The sequence below is a fragment of the Macaca mulatta genome, chromosome 13 (genome assembly GCF_049350105.2).
Source record: "Macaca mulatta isolate MMU2019108-1 chromosome 13, T2T-MMU8v2.0, whole genome shotgun sequence".
Classification (NCBI taxonomy): domain Eukaryota; kingdom Metazoa; phylum Chordata; class Mammalia; order Primates; family Cercopithecidae; genus Macaca; species Macaca mulatta.
Window position 1 is genome coordinate 37,874,539 of NC_133418.1, and position 18,162 is coordinate 37,892,700.

The following is an 18,162-nucleotide window of genomic DNA, read 5'->3' on the forward strand; positions in this document are numbered from 1 at the left end:
AGTTGGCTTTTAAAACCCACACTGTTGGTCTAGTGAGTCAATGTATTGCTCCCCTGGGCTCTTGCTACCAATGAGCTGCATGTTTTTGATGCTGTTTTTAACATTATTTTTACTTCATTTTATTTTTATTTTATTTTTGAGATAGGATATGTTGCCCAGTCTGGAGTGCAGTGGTGCGATCATGACTCACATAGCCTCAACCTCCGTGGCTCAGGTGATCCTCCCACCTCAGCCTCCTGGGTAGCTGGGACTACAAGCACGAGCCACCTTACCCAGCTAGTTTTTTGTAGAGAAAGGGTTTAACCGTATTGCCCAGGCTGGTCTCGGTCTCCTGTGCTCAAGTGATCCGCTTGCCTGGGCCTCTCAAAGTGCTGGGATTACAGGTGTGAGCCACTATGCCTGGCCCCATTTTTATTTGCTAATTTTTAAAAAATTTAACTAAAATTTAATTTAATAATTCCCATGAGAGCCTGTGATAGGTAGGAAGAGTTCTCTGTTTTTGTTGCTTTCATTATTGGTGTCCAGATTATTTTCAGAATATTTTCACTGGGTTCCACATCTACTGATTATGAAACTAATTTTTTTTTTTAATTTTATTTGAGACGGAGTCTCGCTCTGTCTCCCAGGCTGGAGTGCAGTGGCATGATCTCGGCTCACTGCAAGCTCCGCCTCATGGGTTCATGCCATTCTCCTGCCTCAGCCTCCTGAGTAGCTGGGATTACAGGTGCCCGCCACCACGCCCAGCTAATTTTTTGTATTTTTAGTAGAGACGAGATTTCACCGTGTTAGCCAGGATGGTCTCGATCTCCTGACCTCGTGATCTGCCCGCCTTGGTCTCCCAAAGTGCTGGGATTATAGGCATGAGCCACTGCGCCTGGCCATGAAACTAATTTTTTAGTTACTTTGCTTCCATCTTTAGTTGTTGATATTATAACATGGTCATATTTATAGCAGAAATTGTTTTTGTGTGTATAATATCCCTTTTTCATTTGTATCAGGTGTGGGATTGTAATGTTACTTTATTTTTACATGCTTTAATGTTTTTTAAGTTAAGGTTTGTGTTTTTAGAAACTAGTAGACTCACATACATGTGGTATACCTGTATTTGCAAGAAATAATACAGAGAAATTCTGTGTACCCTTCACCTACTTTCCCCCCATGGTAACATCTTGCAAATCCGGAGTACAGTCAAACTACAGAACATTTCCCTCAATACAAGGATCCCTCATGTCGCCCTTGTATAGCCACACCTACTTTCCTCCCATCTCTGCCTTCTCCTTAGCAGCCACTAATTCTCCATTTCTATAATTTTGTCATTTTAAGAATGTTGTATAAATGGAGTTATATAGTTATGTAACTTCTTGGGATTGGCTTTTTTCACTCAGCATACTTCTATGGAAATTAACTCAAGTGTTTACATGTATCCATAGTTCAGTTCTTTTTATTGTTGAGTAGTATTTCATTATATGGATATACCAGTTTATTTAACCATTCACCCAGGAGGACTTCTGAGTTGCTTCCAGTTGTTGGCTATTATGAATAAAGCTGCTATAAAAGTGTACAGGTTTAAATTTCCACCAGCCAATGTATGAGTGATCCTGTTTTTCTGCATCTTCTCCAACATTTGTTGTTGTCACTGTTTTTCATTTTAGACATTCTGATAGGTGTATGGTGCTGATTGTGGTTTTAATTTGCATTTCCTTCATGGCCAATTATTAAGAATATCTTTTCATGTGCTTATATGCTACCTGTATCTCCTGTTTGGTGAAATGATACTTCTCTACTTTTCTGTGTCTTCAAAATTCTCTTTGATGAAATGTTTAAAAGTGAACCTTTTTTATTTCTGGTTTTTAATTTCTTTTCCTACATCAGTTGCTTTTTGTTACCAGTATGTGGATGTTCTGTCTATAATTTAAAACACTGGGAGAATGAGCTTCTATTTCCTTCTCCCTGCTATTTGCCATATGAATTTTTTTTTGTTTTTGTTTGAGACAGAGTCTCGCTCTGTCATCAGGCTGGAGGTGCAGTGGTGTGATCTCGGCTCACTGCAAGCTCCACTTCCCGGGTTGAAGTGATTTTCCTGCCTCAGCCTCCCAAGTAGCTGGGATTACAGGCGCACACCACCACACCCAGCTAGTTTTTGTATTTTTTAGTAGAGAGAGGGTTTCACCATGTTGGCCTCTATCTCCTGACCTCGTGATCTACCCGCTTTGGCCTCCTGAAGTGTTGGGATTACAGGGGTGAGCCACTGCACCCAGCCGAAATTTTTTTTAAAAATAATGTTCTGGAAGTTTTCTGATCAATACAAGAAAGAAAAAACATATTTCAGACCCAATACTAAATCTTTCATTCTATGTAGGAGCACTTGAGTCTTTATAAAACCACCTCAGTGTTAAATTCATTTATTGGTTTTTTCAACAAATGCTTGTCGGCCATGTCAGGCACAGTGCTAGGCACTGGAAATAAAATAGTGAGTCTTCCTCCAAATAAAAGGAATCTAGTGGCCAGGCACAGTGGCTCACGCCTGTAAATCCCAGCACTTTGGGAGGCTGAGGCAGGTGGATCACCTGAGGTCAGGAGTTCGAGACCAGCCTGGCCAACATGGTGAAACACCGCCTCTACTAAAAATACAAAAATTAGCCAAGTGTGGTGGCGTGTGCCTGTAATCCCAGCTACTTGGGAGGCTGAGGCAGGAGAATCGCTTAGAACCCGGGAGACAGAGGTTGCAGTGAGCTGAGATCGCACCACTGCACTCCAGCTTTCTTGGGCAGCACATATACTAAAATTGAAACACTACTGAGAAGATTAATGTGGCCCTGCACAAGGATAAATACAAACTTTGAAGCACTCCCTTTTTTTTTTTTTTTTTAACTTTGTCCACCAAGCCTCTACATTATGGAGCTGTCAGTGGGACTGGCACTCCACACTGAGGGAGGACCATGTGGAGAGGCCCTGAAGTTGGAGAGAGCCTGAATCCAGAGAGATCTGCAGACAGGCCTGGGGTAGGGAAGGCATTTCAACAAAAAGAGCTGTGACCAATGGAATGCTGCTCAGTTTATTTCATATTCCTCTCTGTGTAACTTTGATCTTTGTAGTTTTAAATGTGATCAACTAATTTTTACATTGCTGACTTAGTAATGTTGCTGTAAAATTTTAACCTTTTGGGGGGGGGATGTGGGGAAAGTTTTTTATTATAGTTAAATATACATAAGAAAATTTGCCATTTTAACCATTTTTAAGCATGAAATTTGGCATTTTAATTAAATATATAATGATACTTTGAACGCTGTGGTCTTTTGAAGATTTTAGACAGGAATTTCTGTTTCAGTCTAACACATGCTTTCTGGGACTTTCTACCATTAAATAATGCTTTGTTTATGGATTGATTCATTTATTTATTCAGCATCTATTTGTTGATTGCATTCTGTACACTCAGCATATTGTTAACATAGTGGGACGCAGTCACTACTCTGATGCCATTTATATTTTAGTGTTTAATATGTGTTCTTGGTTTTTGAATGTGGTATTTTTAGATTAAGCCACCCATGCCTATTGAATGTGAATCTACTTTGGTCTTAATGGGTTTGTACAATCTATTTGAGGATAGTTTTAGTATTTTAAATAGCACCTGAGTTCATTAGAATACTATCTGGCAACTCTATGATTAGAGTTTTGTTCAGACTTTAGAATTAGTGTTACATATACTTCATAAAACATAATGGGTGATATTTTTGCTTTTTTTTGTAGTATTAGCTAAGGAATATGTTCAGCAGCAAATAACAGAAAACTTTACTACAGTGGCTTATAGCAGAGTTGTGGAACTAGGCCTCTTTCACCTCTCATTGCCTGTCCCTGCTTCGAGCTGGTTATCTTGTACGTGTGACATGGGCCTTTCCATCAGTGCTTTCTCAGAGTCAGGAGCTGACCAGCAGCACACCAAGGTGTGGTCATGCATCCTAACCAAGTCCCACTCATCTGGGACATTCTTAAGATACATTTATAAACTGCTTCAGCAGTAGCACTTTATATTTGTATGTGTGTGAGAATTTACAAAGCTCTTTGACATGTGATCTCATTCAATCTTCACAAATAAGGAAAACAATTCAGCTTGCTGAAGATGACAGTGAGGAAATGGCAGAGATGGGGTTCAAACCCAGTTATCTCTAGTCTAAGTCATACGTACACTAGAATAATCAGGCAGAAAAAAAGCCCAACGACTCTCTGGCATGTTGGTTTTGTAGATTCTGGAGGAAACGCCTGATGCCAGGTGTTGCTGCATTCTACTGCATTCTACTGATATTAAGGACTGGAGTCCTTCCAGTCTCATCATACAAAATGGCAATCTTGAATACAGATGGCCCTTCTATTACTCTTGATTTCACCTTCAGGGTATAGTTGTTTTTATTTTTTAGTAAACTTATTTTTTGAACAGTTTTAGATTCAGAGCAAAATTGAATAGAAAGTACAGAAGATCCATGTACCCCTGCCCTCACACGTGCATAGCCTCCATCACTATCAACATCCCACACCAGAGTGGTACATTTGTTACAATTAGTAAACCTCTATTTACATGTTGTTATCACCCAAAGTCCATAGTTTACATAGGATTCACTCTTGGTGTTGTACATTCTATGGGTTTGGACACATGTATAATGATATCCACAATTATAGTATCAGTAAATACAAAGTAGTTTCATTGCCCGAAAAATTCTCTGTGCTGTCTTTATTCATCTTTTTTCCCTACTAACCCTTGGCAACCACTGATTTTTTTTTTTACTGTCTCCATAGTTTTGCCTTTTCTAGAATGTCATATAGTTGGAATCATACAATATGTAGCCTTTTCAGATTGGCTTCTTTCACTTAGTAATATGCATTTAAGTTTCTTCCATGTCTTTTCATGGCTTTTAGAGCTCATTTATTTTTAGTACTGAATACTATTCCATTGTCTGAATGTACCAGTTTGTTTATCCATACACCTGCTGAAAGACATCTTGGTTTCTTCCAAGTTTTGGCAGTTATGAATAAAGCTGCTATAAGTCATCCGTGTGCAGGTTTTTCTGTGGACCTATTTTTAATTCATTTGGATAAATACCAAGGAGCACACTTGCTGGATCATATGGTAGGTGTGTGTCTGGCTTTGTCTTCCAAAGTGGCTGTACCATTTTGCATTCCCATCAGTAATAAATGAGAGTTCCTGTTGCGGCACATTCTCACCAGCATCTGGTATTGTCAGTGGTCTGGACTGGGCCATTCTAATGGGTTTTTGGTGGTATCTCATTGTTTTAATTTAGTCCCCAAATGATACAAGATGTTGAACATCTTTTCATATGCTTACTTGCCATTTGTATTAATATATCATCTTGGTGAGTTATCTGTTCAGGTCTTTTGACCATTTTTAAGTTCAGTTATTTTCTCATTATTGAGTTTTAAGAGTTCTTTGTATGTTATGGATAGCAGTCCTTTATCACATATGTCTTTTGCAAATATTTTCCTGCAGCTTGTGGCTTGCCTTCTCATTCTTTTGAAGGTTTGGCTATTTTTATTATGAAATAATTTTTACCTGCCATACCTTCTTATTTCATTTTTCCTTTTGGAACATAGGAAATACATTTTTTTTAATACCTTAGTTTGTTCTGTGCTGCTATAGCAGAATACCTGAGACTGAGTTATTTATTCAGAGTAGAATTTTATTTTATGCAGTTCTGGAGTCTGGGAAGTTCAAGATGCTGGCAGGGTTGGTTGTCTGGTAAGGGCTGCATTCTCTGGAGGGTAGGCATGCTGTGGTCTCACATGGCAGGAGGAAGGGCAAGGGAGAACAAACTGCCTCCTGCAGGCCCTTTTCTAAGGGCACCTGATCCATTCACGAGGGTAGAACCTCATGGCCTAATCACCTCTTAAAGGCTCCACCTCTTAATACTATCACAGTGGCAATACCTGAATTTTGGAGGGGACATATTCAAACCATAGTGACCACCTTTGTCTTGAGTTTCAAGTGTACAACATAAAATTAGTCTGGCCTTTTAAAAATCCACTTACCTAATCCATTTTGATTGGTTATCAACTTGAATGTTTTTGTAGTAAGTTTTATTTCTAAGTTTATTTTTGCGTCCTCTTTTTCCTACAACATTGACTCTTCCTTTCTTGTACCTTCTAATAATGAGAAATTTATACCTTTTTCAAAATACAAATGACTCAGTGTTTAAATACTTCTGTAGTCATAGTTTTTTCCATGTCTCCCATCTGTTTACTTATTTTCACTAATTCAGCTCAAAGAAGTTTATTGAACACATACCATGTTCAGGTACTCTCTCTGGGTTACAGACTCAGGATGCAAATAATAATGCAACTTATAATATGTATAAGGATGTATCAGGACACAAATTATAAAATAATACAACTACAGGCTCATGTAGACATCAGGCTTTATAAACAAAACTGGATGGAATTTGCTTTATTTTTACGCTTTTCTTCCCATCTTTATATAATCAATAATAACTTTTAACATTCTATAACTTTTTATATCATTTTAATGGCATATGTAATTTATTGCTTATTTCAGCCTCACAGATTCTTGACACTTCCTCTGTCATTCTACTAATATTAATAAATATTTTATTTTCCCATTTCAGTGTTAAGAGAAATGAAGAGTTCTCTGCAACTAGCAAACTCCCTTACTCCTTTAGAAAAAACATAGTGCTATAAATGTCAGGCATTTCTCTGGTCACTCTTGCTTTCCCTTAGATGTGAAAGCTTCCTAGGGTCTGGATTCCACCAGAGGTAAACCTATAGTGACTCCTGATTTAGCCAGGAGGAAGGAAGTCTGTGCGCCAGTTTTAGGGAACAGCTTGTATATGACAGCTCTCAGAACTTCAAGTCTCAGAAATTCTAAAACAGGTTTGGATGGTTGCCAACTCTTTGACATGTTAAAGACATTGAGAGTAGGGCAATGATCTTTTGATACTACCATGATTTCTTATAAAGAAGATTATAGTAGGCATATAATCTCAGACTACAGAAGGTTTTTCTCTAGTAAGGAACCACCTCACACTGACACACATACACATATTCACTGTATCTATCCTAGTTGCTCTCATTTTTCTGAGGACCAGTGATAAGCTGGCTCCATACCGAACAGACACTGTCCATAGGCTGGTGAATGGGGAGCTCTACTTGGGTCCTAAAGCCTTCTCTTTTCTAGTGTGGCCTTTAGAAGGTCTGGAGCTGTTCCTCCCATTTGTGATTTTCCTGGGTGTCACAGTTACTCCAAGCTGGCTTCTTTTCCTAAAAGTCAAGAGTGGCTTCAGGCCACTCTCCAGATTGGTCATCTGGTGTGCATGCTCACTGAATTCACATCAGTAGTAACCCAGATAGCATACAATTTAGAAAAGTCAGTCTCTTGGTCAACAAGGACAGTAATTAATTTAAAGGCACACAAATAACCTTGGGTGTCCATCTGCTACTGCTGTTATTTATTGGAATGGCTCATAATTTGGCTGTGTCTCTTTATTCCATCCTGTTGAACAATCCTGACTGTACACATTATCTTTCAGCGGTCTTGCGAGTGGCTGGTTCCTTGCAGAAGAGCACAGAAGTGATGAAGGCCATGCAAAGTCTTGTGAAGATTCCAGAAATTCAGGCCACCATGAGGGAGTTGTCCAAAGAAATGATGAAGGTGACTTAGGCTAGCCCTGCTTTCCTTTCCAAACCCCGGAGTCACTCTAAGCAAGTAGCAGTGGTCCAGGGATGAGGGTGGGTGGGGATGAACAGACTACACCTGCTAGACAGAATTAATTTTAAGGAGTAGCTGTTAACATTGATCGAAACCATTTGAGCTCAGCATGGCAGAGTCTGGGTCAGATTGCCAGAGTGTTCTGTAGAAGTAGCAAAAGTCTACCCAGAGCTCTAGAGGAGGTGGGGGATCCAAGGAGCAACCATTTAGGGATCAAGGAAATAAAGTTTGTAGGGTCCAACATAGGCAAGGAGAAGGAAAGAAACTTGATTTACAAAAACAGGCAGAGACCATATTTGGCCTGCAGCAGCAGGTCAAATTTGCTGATCCCTGTTTTAAACTAAAAAAGGAAAGACTGAGAATCAATAGAAAGCATGTAAATACCTGCCACCCCCAGAATCAGGGTCTGGCAAGGACCTGTACTCGTGGCCTTCAGACAAGGACAGGGATAAAGAAGGCATTGTTGCCGAGCCCCGGCAGCCACATACTGTCCTATCTCCTAGTCTGTTCTTCTAGCCATCTTGAGAGGGAGGGATTTTTATCCTCTTTTTACATAGACAGAAACTGAGTCTTTGGGTCATCAGGTAGTTTCCCTAAGGTCACCTTGGTTGTAAGTGAAGATCTGGAGTTGGGGCACTGATGTCTGACCTTATCACTTGAGTTGTCACAGTGGAAATGAGGATGGGAGGTCCCTCACACAGATGCTGTTTCATGCTTCAGACCTGTGACTGACAACCAAGAGTGTACACCTCAAATTCTTGTATAGAGGCTGTGCGTAGAAATCGCCTCCCTTAGTCTCAGTGAATTTCATTTATGAACTTGAATTGTATACAGGGTTTAGGGCATGGGAGAGAGGGGCTGGAAAAGAAAATTGCAGAAAAACAACATAGAAAGCCCAGGGCCCAGGTTGTTTGAATGAGAAGTCCTTGGGCAGTAGCAGTAAGGAAGGAATGGGTCAGGAGGGTATGTCCTTTACAAATAGCATGTAGGTGTCTTGCCCCCAAGTTGGTGATCACTGTTCATCTAGAACCAGATAATAAGATCATTCTTGGAGTGCCTTCAGGCTTGCTCATTTTAACTCAGAGCCACCAGGATCTGAGAGGGAAGCCTTTTTCAGAATCTGGGATCTTTTTCATAATGGTTTCTGAATACTGGGAGTAATACAGATTTGGAAGAAGGCTTGCGTCTGGTAGATTCCGAAGGCCCCAGTAGGGGCTCAGCTTCACAAGGGCAGGAATACATCTTAGTCATTCCGTTTATCCCCAGGCCTATTGTGTGGCACAGAGCAGGACTTTGATGAATCGTTGCTGATTGAATGAATAAATAAATGACAACTTCTGCCTCCAGAGTGTGAAGGGCTATTACAGTTAGGATTCTGGTGGACTCTTTTTAACCAATTAGCAAGCATTTATTGCACTTCTTTTACAGTAGCTCCCAGTACTAAGATGATCCCATTCAGGAAGGCCCTAGGGTTCCACCTGGGTGAACATGAACTTGAATTTATTTGTTCATTTTGGTTGGATAAAACGGATATGAGGATGGGCAGAATAGGGTGCTAGTTAGATTCAGGCAGGCAGGATAGAGGGTTGCTTTAAATCTGAACCCTTCAGCATAGTCACTGAGAATTGTACCCTGGCTGAGTACAAGGGAGCCAGGGCCGGAGCTGGTACATGTGACTTTCTGCTCCTTGAATCACCAGAACGTCAAGGTACAAAGCAAGGGACTTAGTTTTTTCAGGTGGCAAGACAACCAGGGTTTTCTTTTTCTAGCAGCTTCTCAGAAACCTGAACCCATGCCCTCCACCACAGCCACTCAACCCCCCAGTACCTGTTCTGCCCAGGGATGTCAGCAGCCCCCTTGTTGACTTTGGAGGTTGCTGTTCCAACCCTTTGCTTCAGTAACAAACAAAGAACATTCAATAGGGCCCTATCTGGGAGCTGAGGAACTGCTGAGCACAAAGACTGCAGGGCTAGGTTGGGTTGGGCCAGTGTTAAAGCTATTTGCTTGTGTCCTGCAGTGGTGCCGTGCTGCCTTGAGAACAGAGGAGGCTGACTGGCTGGCTCCTGCACGCTGCCAGGCACAGGACTTCCAGAAAAGTGTCTGGCCTTTACTTTGTTGGGTCCAGAAATATTGTCTTAGTCCTCCCAGGAGTGGGTGATCAGATTTTGGTTAATTGATCCTTACAGATTACCCCATTCTGGCAGATGTAACCTGGACAAGTTGAAGTCCTCTCCAGGCCTTTTTTGGCTTCTGCCCTGCTGTTGGCATTTGTTATCACAGCGTCTACTACGGCTCCAACTACTTTTCATACCATATTCCAACCCCTGTGTTCACGAATTATATTTGCAGCGTTAGGGCAGATGCTTCCCAAAACGGCACTGGAAATACACTCATCTGTCAGCGAGCTGTTTCTCAGGTGCTGCCATTATATTGAGTCTGGGTTACTTTAGGAAGCTCTGCTGACAGCCAGTAGTAGCAATCCCCACCCCTAGGGTGTTAAATTTAGAGAGCCGTTTCCCTTTGGGGGTTTTGCATTTCTGCAGAGAGGACAACATCCAGTGTTTCCTTGGCCAGCTGTCTTGTGTGTCAGCCCTTGAAAGGATGGACTGGACTTAGGCTCGAGCTCGGTCTAGGTGATATGTAGGGTGTCTGATGGGAACAGATTTAACAGTTGACCGAAGTGACATATTTATTCTGTGTTTAGGCTGGGATCATAGAAGAGATGTTAGAGGACACTTTTGAAAGCATGGACGATCAGGAAGAAATGGAGGAAGCAGCAGAAATGGAAATTGACAGAATTCTGTTTGAAATTACAGCAGGTATGACCATGAGATCCCTCCTTTCTTCTCCTTTTATGGCCATTCTTCCTGCATTCACTAAATTAGCTAGTAGCTTTTTCTTTAGGCATTAACTCCCTTCTACATTTTTAACATTTTAGAGTGTACAGCTTATTTCTTGAAAAATAAGCACAATATCCATAACCATCTTTTAAAAAAACACAATTCTTAAAATTTTTAGAGTTTTCTTGATTTTAAAGGAAGATACTGCTCTCATATACTGCTGTTGGGATTTTAAATTGGTATAGACTTTCTCGAAAGCGATTTGACCGTAGCCATTCAAAAGCCCTTGCCCTCGCCAGGTGCAGTGGTTCACGCCTGTTATCCCAGCACTTTGGGAGGCTGAGGTGGGTGGATCACTTGAGCTCAGGAGTTTGAGACCTGCCTGGGCAATCATAGTGAGATCCCATCTCAAAAAAATATGTATTAAAAAAAAAAAAAGTATTTGACCTAACAGATTGACTTCTGGGAGTTTAATGAAATAATTAAGAATGTGCTGAAATATTTAACTCAAGGATGTCTGTAGTAGCATTCTTTATAACAATGAAAAGTTTGAAGGCCAGGTGCAGTGGCTTATGCCTGTAATCCCAACACTTTTTGAGGGAGGCTGAGGCAAGTGGATTGGTTGAACTCAGGAGCCCAGCCTGGGCAACATGGTGAAACTCTATCTCTACAAAAAATATATAAATTAGGTGGGTGTGGTGGCACATGCCTTAGTCCCAGCTGCTTGGGAGACTGAGGTGGGAGGATTGCTTGAGCCCAGGAGGTCCAGGCTGCAGTTGGCCATGATCATGCTACTGCACTCCAGCCTGGGTGACACAGACATCCTGTCTCAAAAAAAAAAAAAAGTTTGAAATAAAAATAAAATCATTTATGTTATATTTATTTTAATGGTATACTATATATTGTGATAGATGATACAGAAATATACTCATTAACATGGAAAGATATTTACAACATGTGATTAAAGCCTTTTAACTGAAATACATACTTTTGTGTAAAAACATGTCTATAGAAGTCTGGAAGGGAGATGATAAAAATGGTAATCTCCAAGTGATGGTTAATGAGTTTTTAAACTTTTTACTTCTAGATTTTCTGAGTTTTATGTTTAAAAAATGGTGGGGTTTAATTTTTGTTCATTTGTTGGTTTTAAGTTGTTGGGGAAAGGAAGACAGTTACTTCAAGAAAATATTTTGTGAAGATTTAGAAACAATTTAGTTTTATTCAGAAAGAAGATTTAAAGTTTTCAGTAGCATTTAGGAATTTAGATGAGGAGCTTCAGAACCAAGATTCTTAAAATCCTTACAATTATTATGACTTTGGCATCATTACAGGTAGCTATTTGCACATTTCCCAGAGTGAGTAAAACCCCCCAAAACAACTTGATTTACGGTCCCATTCTTGTATCTGGTCAGATTGGTCCAGGAATGAAAGGCAGGGAAGATTGAGGGGCTGCTTCCTTAAGCCAATGTGGTGTTCATCTTCGCTCTTTCTTTTCAGGGGCCTTGGGCAAAGCACCCAGTAAAGTGACCGATGCCCTTCCAGAGCCAGAACCTTCAGGAGCAATGGCTGCCTCAGATGAGGAGGAGGAGGAGGAAGAGGCTCTGGAGGCTATGCAGTCCCGGCTGGCCACACTCCGCAGCTAGGGGCTGCCTACCCCGCTGGGTGTGCTCACACTCCTCTCAAGAGCTGCCATTTTATGTATCTCTTGCACTACACCTCCGTTGTGAGGACCATTTTGGAGAAGGTTCTGTTTGTCTCTTTTCACTCTCTGCCCAGGTTTTGGGATCACAAAGGGATTGTTCTTGTAAACGTGGTGTAAATAAATGCATCATTTTTAGGAGTATGTACAGAAATATCTTATTGTGGGGAGGACAAAGAAATCCATCTTCTCATGAAGCAGTTCTGAAAATACAGGTGATGGCGTGAATGTCGAAGACTCTACTTTTGTCTATAAAACACTGCATAAATGAATTTTAATAAATTTTTGCTTTAGCACTTGGCCCCATTGTAGATTGCCCTGTGCAGTAAACTTTCAAGGTGTTGGCTGCCCCAGATTGCTTCATTTGTTGGGCGTGGAAAGAGTTGCGATGGCCAGGCATATGGGATTTGGAAGCTCAGCAGAACTGACTTCTGCTCTGTGGATGCTGCTCCCCAGCTTTCACAGACATGGTATGGCAGCCATTCTTTTATCTGTTTAACCAAGAGAATGCTTGGGAATTGTGCCGCTTGTCCTGTTGGCTGGTGGCTGTAGTATGTCCTGGGGTGTGTATGTGGGTCTATTTAGAGCTTCTGTCCCTTCCTTCCCATTGCAAGTTGCACCCAGATCAGACAGCTGTAGGACTAGGTCTCTTTCACCTCTCACTGCCTGTCCCTGCTTTGAGCTGGTTGTCTTGTGCATGGGACATGGGCCTTCCTATCCGTGTTTTCTCAAAGTCAGGAGCTGACCAGGAGCACACTAAGGTGTGGTCATGCATCCTAACCAACATTCACTCATCTGGGACATTCTTAAGATACATTTATAAATCATTTCAGCAGTAGCACTTTGTATGTGTTGAGAGTTTACGAAGCTCTTTGACATATGCGATCTCATTTAGTCTTTACAAATAAGGAAAACAGCTCAGTTTGGGAAGTATCAGAGCTGGGATTCAAACGCAGATCCTCTGGTCCAAGTTGTATGTGCACTGAACTAATCAGGCAGGAAAAAAGACCAGCCACTGTCTCACAGATCGGTTTTTGTATATTGTAGCAAAATCTTGAAACAATGGGGTCCTGCCAGTTTCATCATACAAAATGGCAATCTTGGCTGGGTATAGTGGTTCATGCCTATAATCCCAGCGCTTTACAAGGCTGAGGCAGGAGGCTGTCTTGAGAATAGGAGTTCAAGACCAGCCTGGGCAACATAGCAAGATCCTGCCTCTACCAAAAAAAAAAAAAGAAGTCATTCTTGAGACCAGAGGACCCTCCTATTACTCTTGATTTCATCTTTAGAGTATAGTTTAAAAAGTTTTTTAAATAAAGGATTTTTTTAAATCAGTTGTAGGTTCACAGCAAAATTGAACAAAAAAATTTCTCATATATCCCGTCCTCACACATGCACAGCCTCCCACCACTATCAATATCCCACACCAGACACATCATTATTGCCTGAAATCTATAGTTTACATGAGGATTCACTCTTCGTGTTTTACATTGTATGGACTTGGACAGATATATAATGATATCTTCTATAATTATAGAATCATATAGAATAGTTTCACTGCCCTAAAACTTCTATGTGCTTCACCTGTTCATCCCTTTCTTCCCTAATCCCCCAGCAACCACTTAAAAAAAATTATTTTAGGTTCGGGGGTACATGTGCAGGTAAACTCATGACAAGGGGGTTTGTTATACAGATTATTTAGTGCCCAGGTACTAAGCCTAGTCCCCAATAGTTATTTTTCTGGTCCTGTCCCTTTTCCCACCCTCTACCCTCAGGTAGGCCCCAGTGTGTTACTCCTTTGTGTCCATGTTATTTCGCTCCCACTTGTAACTGAGAACATGCAATATTTGGTTTCCTGTTCCTGCATTAGTTTGCTAAGGATAATGGCCTCCAGCCCATCCATGTTCCTGCAAAGGATATGATCTCATTCTTTGGCAACCACTTTTTACTGTCTCCCTAGTTTTCCTTTTTCTAGAATGTCATATTAGAATCATACAATATGTAGCCTTTTCAGACTGGCTTCTTTCACTTAGTAATATGCAATTAAGGTTCCTCCATGTCATTTCATGGCTTAATACTGCATTTATTTTTAGCACTGAATAATACTCCATTGTCTAGATGAACAGTTTATCCATTCACCTATTGAAAGACTTCTTGGTGTAAAGCTGTTGTAAACATCTGTGTGCAGGTTTTTCTGTGGGCATGTTTTTAATTCATTTGAATAAATACCAAGAGCTTCAGTGCTGGATCATATGGTTTGTCTCGTTTGACTGTCAAAGTGCACCATTTGCATTCCCACCATCAATTAATGAGTTCCTGTTGCTCCACACCCTCACCAGCATTTGGTGGTGTAAGCGTCCTGGGTTTTGGCTATTCTAATAGTTGTGTGGTGGTACCTGATTGACTGACATTTGCAGTCCCCTCATGACATGTTGAACGTCTTTTCATATGCTTGCTTCTCAGTAAGTTGTCTTTTCAGGTCTTCTGCCTATTGTTTAATTGCGTATTTCTGATTATTGCATTTTAAGTGTTGTCTATTTTGGATAACAGTACTTTATCAGATGTGCCTTTTGCAAGTATTTTATCCCAGTCTGTGGTTTGTCTTTTCATTATCTTGACAGCGACTTTCACAAAGCAGAAGTTTTTATTTTTATTGAAATCCAGCTTATCTGTATTTTTCATGGATTGTGCCTTTAGTGTTGTATTTTAAAAAATCATCACCAAACCCACAGCCATTCTATATTTTCTCCTGTTATCTTCCAGGAGTTTTGTGTTTTACATTTAGGTCTGTGATCCACTTTACTTTTTATGAAGGGTGTTAAAGTCTGTGTCTAGATTTGTTTTTTCTTGCTTGCTTTTTTTCTTTATTTATTTTGCATGTGCGTGTCCAGTTGTCCACCATTTGTTGATGTTGAAAGGACTTCTTTTGAGACAGGGTCTGACTCTGTTGACCCATGCTGGAGTAGAGTGATGCCATTTTGGCTCACTGCAACCTCTGCTTCCTGGGCGCAAGTGATCCTCCCCCGGTGCATGCCATCATGCTCAGCTAATTTTTAAAGGTGTTTTTGTAGAGATGAGGTTTCACTATATTGCCCAGGCTGGTCTCGAACTCCTGGACTTAGGCGATCCTTCCTCTTTGGCCTCCCAAGTTGCTGGGATTAGACATGAGCCACTGCCTCTAGCAAAGACTGTCTTTTCTCCATTGTATTGCATTTGCTTCCATGTCAAAGATCAGTTGACTATATTTGTGTGGGGCTATTTCTGGGCGATTTGTTTCCAGTGATCATGTCTATTTTTTCACCATTACCACCCTATCTTGATTACTGTAGCTTTATAATGAGTCTTAAATTAAGTTGGGTAGTATCAGTCTTCTGATCTTTTTCTCTTTCAACATTGTGCCAGCTATTCTGATCTTTTGCCTCTCCATATAAACTTTAGAACCAGTTTGTCAAGATCCACAAAATAACTTGCTGGGTTTTGATTGGGATTGCATTGAATCCACAGGTCAAGTTGGCAAAAACTGACATACAGCAATGCCAGGTTATTGTTTTATGATAGCCTTAATCCATCTAGTTTCTTCACAGGATGATGTTGGAATTATGGGATGCTCATAATCCTTGAATATTTTTTAGGTGGATAATTAAACTTTACCTCGGTAGATGGTTGGATAACCAGAATAGTGATAACCTCTCTTCCAGCCACTCAAATAAAATGATCTAAACACAGGGTTGGTTTAATTGTTGAGAGGTCATGTTTTTTCCATTCTTGCTCTCAGGTAAGGAAAGAGCACTGTTGGTTCATGCATTCCTTTATCCCTCATACACTTTGTTGGGCACTGATACGGTTTGGCTCTGTGTTCCCACCCAAATCTCATGTTGAATTGTGATCCTGAGTGTTGGAGGTGGGGCCTGGTGGAAGGTGACTGGATCATGGAGGTGGATTTTCCCCTTGGTGTTCTCATGATAGTGAGTTCTCATAGATGTGGTTGTTTAAAAGTGTATAGCACTTCCTGCTTCACTCTCTCCCATTCCACCATGTGAAGAAGGTGCCTTTGCCCTTCCGCTGTGACTGTAAGTTTCCTGAGGCCTTCCCAACCATGCCTCCTGTATAACCTGCGGAACTGTGAGTCAGTTAAACCGCTTTTCTTCATTAATTACCCAGTCTCAGGTAGTTTTTTATGGCAGTGTGAGAATGGACTAATACAGAAAATTGGTACCAGAGAAGTGGGACATTGCTATGAAGATACCTGAAAATGTGGAAGTGACTTTGGAACTGGGTAATGGGCAGAGGTTGGAACAGTTTCGAGGGCTCAGAAGAAGACAGGAAGATGAGGGAAAGTTTGCAACTTCGAGACTTGTTGAATGGTTGTGACCAATGTGCTGACAGTGATATGGATAGTGAAGTCCAGGCTGAGTTGGTCTTAGATGGGAGATGAGAATCTTATTTGGAACTGGAGTGAAGGTCACTCTTGGCTTTAGCAAAGAGAGTGGTGGCATTGTGCCCCTGCTCTAGAGATCTGCAAAATCTGAACTTGAGAGGGTACCTGGCAGAAAAAACTTCCAAGCAGCAAGGTGTTCAAGATGTAGCCTGACTGCTTCTAAAAGCCTATGCTCATTTGCATGAACAAAGAAATGACCTGAAAGTAGAACTTATATTTAAAACGAACGCTGAGCTTTTATAAAAGTTTGGAGAATTTGCAGCCCAACCATGTGGTAAAAAAGAAAAACCCATTTTCTGGGGGAAATTCAAGGCTGCAGAAATTTGCATAAGAAGACTCTCATGCTAATAGCCAAGACAGTGAGGAAAATGCCTCCAGAGCATTTCAGAGACCTTCACAGCAGCTCCTCCCATCACAAGCATGGAAGCCTAGGAGGGAGAAATGGTTTTGTGGGCCAGGCCCAGGCCCCCACTGTTCTGTGCAGCCTTGGAACATGGCACACTGCATCCCAGCCACTCCAGCTCCAGCTGTGACTAAAAGGGACCAAGGTACAGCTTGGGCTGCTGCTTCAGAGGGTGCAAGCTCCAAACCTTGGTGGCTTCCATGTGGTGTTAGGTGGGTGTGCAAAGGCAAGAGTTGAGGTTTCGGAACCTCTACCTAGATTTCAGAGGATGTATGGAAACGCCTAGATGTCCAGGGAGAAGTTTGGTGCAGAGGCAGAGCCCTCATGAGTAACAGCTGCAAAGGCAGTGTGGAGAGGAAATGTGGGGTTGGAGCGCACACACAGAGTCCCCACTGGGGCACTGCCTAGTGAAGCTATGAGAAGAGGGCCACCATTCTCCAGACCCCAGCATTGCAGATCCACTGACAGCTTGCACTGTGCACCTGTAAATGTTGCAGGCACTTAACGCCAGCCTGTGAAAGCAGCCGTAGGGGCCATATTTAGAGCCACAGAGGCAGAGCTGCCCAAGGCCTTGGGAGCCCACCCCTTGTGCCAGTGTGGCCTGGATGTGAGACATGGAGTCAAAGATCATTCTGGAGGTTTGAGATTTAATGACTGCCCTCCTTGGTTCTGGACTTGCATGGGGCCCATAGCCCCTTTTTGGCTGATTTCTCCTGTTTGGAATGGGAGCATTTACCCCAATGCCTGTATTCCCATTGTATCTTGGGAGTAACTTGTTTTTGATTTTACAGGCTCATAGGAGGAAGGGACTTGGTTTGTCTCAGATGAGACCTGACTTGGGACATCTGAGTTAATGCTGGAATGAGTTAAGACTTTAGGGGGCTGTTGGGAAGGCATGATTGTGTTTTGAAATGTGAGAACATGAGATTTGGGAGGGGCCAGGGGTGGAATGATATGGTTTGGCTGTGTGTCCCCACCCAAATCTCAGGTTGAATTGTGATCCTGAGTCTTGGAGATGAAGCCTGGTGGGAGGTGATTGGATCATGGGTGCAG

The 18,162-nt window shown here is 41.5% G+C and overlaps 1 protein-coding gene and 1 non-coding gene across 3 annotated transcripts in view; both read left to right on the top strand.

Moving 5' to 3' along the window:
- CHMP3 (charged multivesicular body protein 3) overlaps positions 1-14,519 on the top strand; it is a 61,966-nt gene extending 47,447 nt beyond the window's left edge. For both annotated transcript variants that reach the window (XM_077959079.1, XM_015112797.3), the window contains 3 exons: positions 7,551-7,672; positions 10,434-10,548; positions 12,067-14,519. In XM_077959079.1, coding sequence (XP_077815205.1) covers positions 7,551-7,672; positions 10,434-10,548; positions 12,067-12,212 — 383 coding nt within the window. In that variant the 3' untranslated portion in view covers positions 12,213-14,519. The remainder of the gene's footprint in view (positions 1-7,550; positions 7,673-10,433; positions 10,549-12,066) is intronic.
- Positions 2,758-2,859, top strand: LOC114671997 (U6 spliceosomal RNA). Its single transcript, XR_003722199.1, has one exon. It is a non-coding gene; the product is annotated as a U6 spliceosomal RNA (small nuclear RNA).
- Positions 14,520-18,162: the final 3,643 nt, after the last annotated feature.